The sequence below is a fragment of the Hibiscus syriacus genome, unplaced genomic scaffold (genome assembly GCF_006381635.1).
Source record: "Hibiscus syriacus cultivar Baekdansim isolate YM2019G1 unplaced genomic scaffold, ASM638163v2 tig00110676_pilon, whole genome shotgun sequence".
Taxonomy (NCBI): Eukaryota; Viridiplantae; Streptophyta; class Magnoliopsida; order Malvales; family Malvaceae; genus Hibiscus; species Hibiscus syriacus.
In genome coordinates this window covers 2478361-2489235 of record NW_024062820.1, presented here as the reverse complement: position 1 = coordinate 2489235, position 10875 = coordinate 2478361, and the positions used below count along the sequence as shown (strand labels likewise).

General features: G+C 31.6%; 1 protein-coding gene and 1 pseudogene across 2 annotated transcripts; one reads left to right on the top strand and one right to left on the bottom strand.

The window, feature by feature from the left end:
- Nucleotides 1-2182: 2182 nt before the first annotated feature.
- Nucleotides 2183-3962, top strand: LOC120137708 (annotated as a pseudogene).
- A 450-nt stretch (nt 3963-4412) lies between these two features.
- LOC120137709 (bifunctional bis(5'-adenosyl)-triphosphatase/adenylylsulfatase FHIT-like) lies at nt 4413-7096 on the bottom strand. 2 transcript variants are annotated; one of them, XM_039153405.1, is made up of 5 exons: nt 6946-7096; nt 6749-6860; nt 5695-5840; nt 4884-4982; nt 4413-4797 (listed from the first exon to the last, which is right to left on the bottom strand). In XM_039153405.1, exons 1-5 carry the CDS (start codon nt 7066-7068, stop codon nt 4675-4677), a joined length of 603 nt encoding a protein of 200 aa, XP_039009336.1. In that variant the 5' UTR covers nt 7069-7096; the 3' UTR covers nt 4413-4674. The 2 variants fall into 2 exon arrangements, with proteins under 2 accessions (XP_039009336.1, XP_039009337.1); XM_039153406.1 differs by having other exon boundaries at nt 6749-6863; nt 6958-7096.
- Nucleotides 7097-10875: the final 3779 nt, after the last annotated feature.

Genomic DNA, 10875 nt, shown 5'->3' with positions numbered 1-10875 from the left:
CCAGCAAATATGAATAAAATATATATAATAATCAGTAGAATCAAGCTAAAAATGAACAGATAAAAGTTAAACAACCGAACAAGATCAAGCTCCAAGCTAAAAATGAGGTAAAACAAAAGAATACTACAATACGAGATCATATCAACGATTCCAGGCTATCCAATAAAAAACCAGATCAAATATACAAAAAAATCTATCAGTGAAGATTAAAAAAATTACATTAGAAAATCAAGGAAAACAAGAAAAGAGAAATTTAAGGGGTTTATTCTATATAGAAGAGAAGTAAGGACCTGCATATCTTGTTGCCTTGGCCGACCTGGTACATCCCATAAGAAAAGACACCGAAAGCAGCTAGAAAGATAGCCATAGCACTGGCCCTTGTTGGGTATAACGGGCGTATCTGACGGGGGAGACCCATCTTGGAGGATCGGCATGTCCTTGACGCTCGCCATTCCTGGCTTCCTTATCATAAACTCCGTCATTTTTCTTTCCTTCTTCTTCTTAGTTCTAGACGAGAGAGAGAGAGAGAGAGAGAGAGGGAATTCAGGACGGTGGTGGTGGCGGCGATATAGAGGATTAGGTTCTTAAATTAGTTTGGGTCCGTTTTGGGCTGCGGCACCTGGTGGGCTCATTTTGGGGAGCAGTTATATTTTGTCACCCAACTATAAGGTTATCATTTTTGCTCTCCCCCAAATTATTCGATAATCAAAATTTTTTATTTTAATTATTAAATGCTTCAAAAATTATTACAAGTGGTATCATTTGTTTTAAAGATTTTAATCATGTTAAACACATAAATATTATGTAATTACTTGTGTTCGAACTCAAAACAATTAAGTGTAACAACTATCCCTTTATCAATTGAATTCACTTAATTCATATTAAAGTGTTATTTATTAAATTAAAAAGAAAAATATTGAAAGATTATCTATTAATTAAATACAGAATAAGCAATTAGATCAAATATGTTTATGTTGTCCTATCTTATATGAGTTTGAATGATAACATTTGTCTTAAAAAATATATATTTATACTTAATAAAAATATAAAAATAATAATATTGAATTTAATTATAAATATTTAATATTTTAGTTAGAATTGAATGTTAGATAAAATTAGATTATTAATAAAAACTATTAATAAAATAAAAGAGTTTAAATTTTAATACTTTTTAATTAAAAGTATACTTATCAAATATAATTTTAATTATAAATTATCAAATATACTTCAAAATATTGATGTTTAACTTTTAGTATCAAAATATTGTGAATTATTATTGAACAAATAATGTCTTGTGTTACCCCATATTAATATAAAAAAAACTGTAACTACTAACAAAAACATTTTTTTCCTGTAAATTCATTAACCATTCGAAACAAATACATGAAAAAATAATAAAGGGGAAACTGTTTTAGATACCACTGAATTTTATTAGTTGATTTGTTTAGATCATTAATTTTTTAAATTTATCAATTATAACACTAAATTTTAGTTTTACATTCAATTATAACATTTTTTATTAATATAGAGTAAGTACAAGATAATATATATTTATAGATAATTTTTTATCATTTGACATTGAACACTCACACTTTTATATTTCTAATGCTAGAACTCAAGACATTAAAAAATACTAATAATTCGTTTACTACGAAAATCATTTAGTTTGTGTCAGTTATATTATTTTATCACTCATTAACGAGACGATATTAGAGATGACTATCCAACTCAGTTGGTAGAGCACAAGGTTCTTAACCATGAGGTCGTGGGATCGAGTCCCACAGAGGACATTTCATAATTCGGAAGTTTTCTACGGAAGCTACTCTTAACTTGATATTAGAGACAACCTACTATCTTACCTCCCTTTACTTCATTATATATAATAACAAGGACATCATTTTTTTTTAACGAGACATAACACAATGAATGGTTGCTTGCGTGACCTGATCATTATATAAATACTCTAATTGAGGACTACCTAATTATAATGAATGGTTCTGATTTCAATAACAGGGTGTGGACACCACTTCCTCATTCACAGCCCGCGTTGCGAACAAAAGCAAAATTTACACAAATTAAGAACCCTAAAAATCGGAATCTCCTCCTTTCCCATTAAAGAGAAACCTCAACGTTTTCTTCACCTTCGTTTTTTTCTCTTTTGTCGGGTAGAGTTGTTTCAGAAATGGAAGCTTTTGATATGGCCGTTTGTTTTAACGACGAGTTATTAGACTCCGGCTCCGACGTCGGAGAGAAAATGAAGACGAAGATGAACAAATCAACAACTTCTCGAAGCTTAACCATAACCGTTCTCTTCCTGTAGGCTATTTTTTTTCTTTTATTGGCTTGTTATGCCTTTTTGCTTATAGTACTAGAATTTGCTAGCTTTCTCGGCGAGGGCTTAAAGAGGCCAAGTTTGGTGCTAACTCGGCCGAGTCTTTGCAGTTTGGTAGGTTTTTCTCAAGGCTTGGGGGAACTAGAAAGTGAGCTGACTCGGGCGGTTGTTCCGAGTCAGGGATGAGGATGACCCGGTTCGGGTCAAAGCGGAAGGCATTTGAATCTGATTCATGCTTGCGTATTATGATTGGTCCCACTATATTTTTTTGGAGGACAAATTTACCCATCACGTTCGTTACATTAATAATGACGGCCAGTTGATGTTGAAGGGTAGTTTTGGGTTTGTGATATAATTTTCCAGCAACCTCTCCATTTTATGAAAATAAAAATTGATATGTACACCCCGTTATGATTTTTTTTAAATCTTTTATTGTGAAAAGTCAATTGTGTCCAACATTCAAACATTCTCTTTTTGCTGTTGCATGCGTATCCTACAAGACCCACCTTTGTCTTTCCCCCCTTATACGGCAGAGTTAGCCAGCTGAGTTTAAAAGCTTTTCTCTCCACTGCTGGTAGTAAAATGCACCCCTAAATATTCATCGAGGAGTAATTTTATTCTTTGTTAATTTAAATATTTATCAAATTAAAGTATATCATTTTTAAATTTTGGGTAAATTATATATTCAATCACATCTATTCTTGTTGTTTTGTTTTGTTCACCTAATTATTATTTTTTCAAAATCATGTCTAACGTTACGTATTTGTTCTGTGTTGTTCACCTGCAGTTAAAAAATAAATAGAACTGTTGATATTGTAATATTTATGTTTTTCAATGATGATATGATATTATTTTATAGTGACTCATCAACAACATCAATTAACGACGAGTGATCAAAATAAAATCAAATTGTTATGTATGATTTTGAAAGAAAATAATACATCAACAAAAACAGAACAAGAAGAATAGGTGGATAACTAAATACGTAGTTTACCTTTAAATTTTTGTTAGTTATATTAGATGTTAACTTTGAGAATAGATAATGTAACCCCTACACTACTGTTGACAGGAATTTGGAGAGGAAGAACTAGAATGGTTATCAAACAAGGATGCATTTCCAGCCGTGGAGACATCGTTCGTGGATATTTTAGGGGCCACAGCTAAGCACCAGAGCCCGGTATCAGTACTCGATAATAGCAACAGCAACAGTTCAGGTAGCACAATTTTAAGCAGCGGAAACGTTGTGATGCATTGGTCCGACGAGTTTAAAGTACCGGTGTAGGCAAGGTCGAAGCGTGTGCGTAAATGCCGGGACATGAGGAACCAAGAAAACAGGTGGTGGGTAAAGGAGAACGTGAAGAACGTTAGAGGGGGTCGTGTAGGAAGGAAATGCCAGCATTGCTTGGCGGAGAAGACATCTCAATGGAGGGCGGGGCCTCATGGACCTAAAACACTTTGCAATGCTTGTGGGATAAGATATAAGTCGGGGCGATTGGTGCTGGAGTATCATCCGGCAAGTAGCCCTACTTTCTCCGATGACTTGCACTCCAACTCCCACAGGAAGATATTGGAAATGAGGAGGCAGAAGCAGTTGGTGTTTTCTGCAATCAAGCCCATGGATAAAGGGTAGTTTTCTTGCTAGCTGAGCACTGCACATTTCCTTTTGTTTAAAATTTTGGGTTTTTTTTTTAAGTTAGTGTGCTTAGGAGTTGGTTTGTAATGGGGTTAGATTGGATTCGTGTTTTTTCAAAAAAAAAAAGTAGGGGAAAATGAAAGTTTTTGGCTTTTATCCAATTCTTTTTTGGTTTTAGACAAAATGTGTATTCCAAGAATATGTGTGTATCATGGTGGAGATGTGCTCATGTTGATTGTTTTGAGCTAACTTATAGGTAACGGGGAGTTTCCATCTGTAACGTGGATTATTTTCAATGTATCTGTCCATAAGAAGATATTGTTGCAGTTTTGGATAAACTCTGTACTTCAATGCTCTTGCAAGTCTCTAAGCTGTTCTGTCTTCCCAAGAACAAAACATGTGTCCAAATGGAATAATTTTTCTCTTTGCTTCCAAACAGAGTCCAAATTCTAGTTCATGCAAACAATTCAATTATAATTCATTGAAACACTTACCTTACTTTCACTGTTTAACATAAGCTTTGTTATTACAGCACATAAATGCTGGCCACATTAACTACATGCTGAAGTAACTACATCATCATCAACAACAACAATATATGATAATATTCTTCGTCCAGACACACGAAAACGAAAGAAAGTTGCAAAAAAGTTAAGAACTATCAACGACGGGGAAATCCAGTGCGATGTGTTCATATGCAACATGGCTGTCAGGGCAACACAAAAAGCGACCTGTATTCCTCTGCTTCTTTACACATCTCTTCCATACTTCTGTCCTTCCTTTCTTTATCTAAATCGAGCTTTCCTTTCAGTTCCTTCTCCTTTGCATCTATCTACACCACGAACAGCAGACAGTTAAAACGAGCTTATCCAATCTTTTAGCTAATAAATGCTAAGCTAATCAGAGTATCTATCTTACTGCATCGTAGATCTCATCGTTATTCTCAAAGTCACCATCTTTCCTTGGAAGGATATGAACGTGAGCATGAGCAACAGTCTGCCCTGCCTTTGGTCCATCCTAACAACACATTGCTAGTCTTTAGACTTTAGGTTTAAGTGATCCTTTAAAAGTACCAAACAGCATAAGCATTAACACATGGTCATAACAGCAAGAACTTCCGTCCGTATCGCACCATAAAATTCTCATACTCAATTTTCTATAAGAAAACATAGTTTTCAATCACATATGGCCAATCACACACTAATTACTGGTTATTGCGTGAGAAACCAAAAATTAGAACTCAAAATGGGAGATTGTAGCTGTAGGAGTCGACACGAGGTACTTAGCAATCGCATTGAAAGAGTAAAAAAACACAAATACCAAGTAAGGGTCATCCCAAATTGAAGGGGTCTAACTTGGCCAAGAGAATAATGAATAGGATGAAGATTTTACAATTTTTTTTTGATAAAAAAGGGAGGCCATCGTTAAAAAACCCCTTCATAACAGTCAAGCTACGAAAATTGCTTAACGGACTATATATGCAAGCTTTGGAAACAAAAATAAGAAGTGAGCAAAAAAGAACAGCAGATTAGTAAAACCATGAACAAAGAGGTCCACATCCCCATCACCTCAGTAACAGCCAGACAAGGAGAATAAATAAAATTTAATATTGGCCAACATATGATATGTAACCAAAACAATGTCATCTACTACGACAACACTAGTGCAGAAGCCCTATATGTACTTGATCAAAAGTAATAGATCAAGACTACAAGTCTTATCTCCTTACTTGGATGGTAAAAGTGAGTGATGACGCCTTATGGAAACGCTCAATCCCTCCACCGATCCTCTGTGCTGTTAGCCATAAATCTTGCGTCTCTTCAACAGTGAGATCAACAAACCGCTTAACTTCACGCCTTGGGCAGACAAGCACATGTGCACAATGTTAAGGAAACTAGATTCAAGCATGAATGTTTCAACAATGAAGATTCATGGTTTCCTAACATATTTTTATCAAAAACCATAGCAGCTCACATGAGAAAAATGCATCATATATTTCAGTACCATTTTAGCATGCAATGCTTTTTTTTTCTTTTTGATACAAGAATGCAATGCTTTGGATATATAGTTAGAATGACATTGTACACCATTTTCTTTCGCATCTTCCTAAAATTGTGCGTGAATTCTACATATACATACAAATATCCACGAATACATACATATATGGGTGTGTGGGTGCACATATACTATCAATACTCCTCTGCCACAAGCTGGCATACTTCCCAAAACATTAGTTTTATCTATGGAAGACATTGTTTCTTACTATCAAAAGATCAAATAAGGCAACCTCATCATTAGGATTTTTTTTTGGTAGAAAGAGAGTAATATAACATAACTTGGAACAAACAGTAACAAAAATTGTCTGCAACTTGAAGTCGGCAACCGGAATAACCTAAAAACAAATAACAAATGAAAGTAACCAAACAGAAAAGCCCACCATCCCTTATCTTCGGGACATTCTTCCTAGCCACAAATACACTTCTCAACTTTCCAGCTTTCCAGGTCCATCCATCTTACTCTGATCCTTTTAGTATCTACCATGTTACATGTAAATAACTAAAATGTAAACTCGTAGAATACAGTAGTGAGAGAGGCGAGATTAACGTAAAAGGATCAAAAGAAAGCAGCCACCATTTATCTAGATGAATGCTCAATCTCGGAGGTAAATCATGCTTAATATCAACAAATTACCACCATTTATCCTGCTTGTAGCCCAAAATAATACACGTAACAAAGTAAAAAAAAAACTGATTGGATTTAAATTCCCGAGGGTAAAAGGATATGACCTGGAACAACAGGACGGAGGTTGACCATGGCATAGGAAAGGGGGGTGGAGAAGAAGACCTCCTTGGGGTCTATCTTGTACGGGCCGAACGTATAGAATTCCGTTGACATCTGCAGCAACAATTTGGTCGTAAATACCAATTTTTAAATTGTTGGGTGAGCACCGATACAAATGAAAAAATGTTTTGGCACTTGCTTTGGCAGAGGAGGCGGCGGCGGAGAATGAGGTGGTCTGGAAACCTCTCGTAGAGAAGCTGATAGAGCAGCAACGCCCACCCAGACCCGAGCCTATGGAACAAAGCAACCCAAGCTTTGTCATTCATTCATTTAGGGCTCTTACTATTAGGTTTTAGTTTCGTCAAATCATGTGCGCGATTTTGCTACTAAGTAGTTTTGTAAATTATTAAGGGTAAATAACACATTTAGTACATAAATTATTCTGTTTTAGTATATAGTCTTTCAATTATTTTAAAATCATTTAACATTTAGTCTTTGTTTCATTTTAGTATGACATCATTAAAAACTTAACGTGTTTAGCCACTTAGTACCTAAACTATCAGTTTTATTATTTTAGTACATAAACTTTCAAATTTTAAAAAATTAAGTTAAAGTTTGAACGATTATATTAAAATGAAATAAAAACTAGACTTTATATATGATTTTGAAAAAAATAAAAAAATTAAATATTAAACAAACCAAAACTAATAATTTAAGTATTAAATGTGTAATTTACTCAATTATTAACTAAAAGAATCTATCTGGTTTTATAAAATATAAATTGTTTTTATATTTTAAAAAACAAAAAACATTAACTAAAATGTGTATGATTGTAAAACTAAAAATGGTTTTCGAAAATAAAAAATAATAAGTGAAAATATAAAACATAAAAAAGATAGTTTCAATATTTTTATTAAAGTTATTTTAAAATTTAAAAAAATAATAATAAAATATAGAACCTAGATTTTTAACAATATTTAAAGTTTTATAACTTTTAAAAGTTAAAATAATTAAAAATATCATTTTATTATAATTTAATAATCATTTGTAGATTTTACTTTATTTTAAACCGATACACATAAATAATAGCATTCGTTGTAAATTCATCCTATTATTTTCAGTTAGGATGAAATTTGATTTTTAAACTATAAATTATCTTTAAACTTTAAAAAATAATAAATTAATTTATTATTTTTTAAATCAAGTAATTATTTGAAAAACAATTTATAGTTGGAGGTTATTTGAATATTTTATTCTAAAAAATATAATGAAAATTCAAACACCTTCTTCCTTTCTAATAAAAATGTAACACTCTCAATGATTGGTTGATTTAATGGCATAGAACTAAATCCCTTAACAAATTTTTTTTTACGTTTATGAATTGGGTAAATTAAGTTGGAAGGATTATCCTCGTATATAAAAAATAAGATAAATTATACGTTTAATGTCTAAACTACTAATTTTAGTAACTAAAGTTTTAATTTTTAAAAATAATACCTAACATTTAATATTTATTTCATTTTAGTACTCGTCGTCAAAAAACTTAACACGTTTAGTATCTAAACTATCAGTTTTAGTCCGTTATAATACTTTAACTTTTATATTTTTTTAAACTTAACGTTAAGTTTTTTAACGAGTACTAAAATAAAACAAAAATTAAATATTAGAAGTGATTTTTTAAAAAATTGAAAGATTAAATACAACAACAGATCGAAATTGAATGAGGATTATATAAAAATATAGCACTTTCAAAGATTGGTTAATTTAATTGGATGAGGATTAAATTTTTAAATAATGCCAGATTTGTGAATTGAAAAATTGAATTGAAAGAATTATTTCGATTTTTAATATTTGTCTTAAATTAATTAAATAATAAATAAATATAGACGATTATATATATAAAAAAAAGACTGGATTTTCTACTTGATTGCGTCATCAGTCATTCAGACAAGCAAAGGAACTGCATATGTAACAGACATTAGTCATTTATTCCCTCTGTTTTTGCTTTCTATTCTAAACGCATCACCCTCTCTTTTCAAAATCCGAAGAAATAAGCTTTTTCTTCTTCTATTTATCGGTAAATTCACCTTTTTGTTTATCCCTGTGCTCGTTTAGTTCTTAATTTTCTACGGTTATGGCTTGTTTCTTCAAACAGTTACTTTTAACGACGGTCTAATTAAGGAAATGCAGCAACTCTGAGTTTTTTTCCCCTGAAAATTTTAGTAATTTTTAGTTTTATCTGTGGTTCTAAAGAAAGTTTGATGTTAGTAAGGTCAATAAATTCCGGTTAATTTTGCATGGTAATGAAATCCAGTTATTCTTGGTTGGTTTAGGGTTTATAAGTTCCCTTTGAATGTTTTCAAAATGCCATTTTCTTTCACCATTGCTGCTTAAATTTAATCAGAGTATTAATATTGTCTTCCGAGTGTTTGCTTAAATGATTGACTGAAGCAAAATTTAAAGCTCAATCAATAGCTTAGATGGTGAGTTTTCGAGGTCGATTACAAGAACCGAGAGTTTCCTTTAAAGCCCAATCATAGTAAATTTTCTTTATTAACAGGAAAGAAATCAAGGAGTGGGGAAATTAAGGAATAAAGAAAAGAGTTTCCTTTAAACATGTTTGTTGGGTTTATTGTCTGGTTTTGTAATATTTGTTTCATTGTTTAGCACATAAAAGTCCGCAATCCATCGATTAAGTATCTCATTTCGTCGAACTCAACAGCAACTGTGAATTGCTTCATTGTCTGATTTCGTCGATAAGTATCTAAATTTTAAATATACAAAGAGTATGAGAACGTGTATCATATTTTAATATTTTTCAATTCATACACAAATATTAAATAAAGTACAAATAGTCCACGTATGGATAATAAAATGGGTCCCGCCCACTAATATTTTATATAATTGGAAAAAAAAAGTAAGAAAGATTAATCTATGTACGATTGTTCCCAAATTAATTAATTAAAAGATAAACTAAATATTATTAGTGTTGGTTTATTTTAATATTTAATTTTTAAAAAATTTAAATTATACTTAAAGTTTAATTTTTGTTTTATTTTAATTATTTTTTTAAAAAAAAATTAACGTTAAATTTTAAACGAGATAATAAAATGAAACAAAAATTAAACTTTAGATATGATTACGAAAAAAATGAAAATTTAAGTAATAAAACAGATCAAAATTAATAATTTAAGTTTTAAACACATAATTTTCCCATAATGAATTACAGTAACACTAAATTAGAGAAATAATGGGAAGTTTTGTTTGTTATTTGCTGACGATTAGGGTTTAAACTCACGGTTAGGAATGTTGCCACGTATTCAAGTGACATAGCACATCGGCTGTACACGTGGCATAGCTATGGGTATTTTGCGATAGCGTAGAAATGGAAGGTATCACAAGGAGACAAAAGGTGACCCACCGTAGTGGGTCCCACATTCTGACGTGGCGACCATAACTCCTGAAAAAAACGAGTTTCTGTTTTATTTATTTATTATTGCTCGAAAGCCTTCATAAAATGACATCCTCGTGCATTGAACCCCTTTTGCTCACCCACTAGAAACTCGCAAGTGGACGACAGGCTATGAATGTGTGTCATTAAACGTCTAATTATGCCCTCAGTCCTTTTATCCTTAAAATTATGATATTTAATCCCCCTGGCTTTAAAAATTGAATTCTAACTGATAAACTATGACTTCTGTCAAATTTGAATATGTATTTTTAATTAGGTTTTCAGTTTCAGATTAAGCATTTAAATAATAACATCTGACATATTTATGCTGTACATTAGCCTTTAATTCTTAATAATACACATAAATAATGGTGTAAATGATCGTTTGGTAATCTGTTTATGAATAATTCGTATATCATTCATTTTATGTTTTTCTATTAGATTAAATAAATGTATTAAAAAATTTAAGTTTATTTCATAAACGTACAAACATGAAGAGAGACGTATTCGATTTATTTATGTTCACGAATAAGCTCGTTCAACGACTCATTCGTTCATATTTATGAACAAACTCGTTTGATGACTTGTTTATAAACTCGTTTTTCTTTTACAATTTGAATATAGATGAATGTGTGGACTAAATTGAACATACTATTAAAATTTGAGTTTAAGCACTAG

Excerpts from the sequence above, each read along its gene's own strand:
- LOC120137709 (XM_039153405.1), bottom strand. The coding sequence starts at position 7,068 with ATGACAAAGCTTGGGTTGCTTTGTTCCATAGGCTCGGGTCTGGGTGGG. Across the intron at positions 4,983-5,694 it reads CACTCACTTTTACCATCCAA|GATGGACCAAAGGCAGGGCA; the intron begins GTAAGGAGATAA and ends ATGTGTTGTTAG. Across the intron at positions 4,798-4,883 it reads ACGATGAGATCTACGATGCA|ATAGATGCAAAGGAGAAGGA; the intron begins GTAAGATAGATA and ends TTCGTGGTGTAG.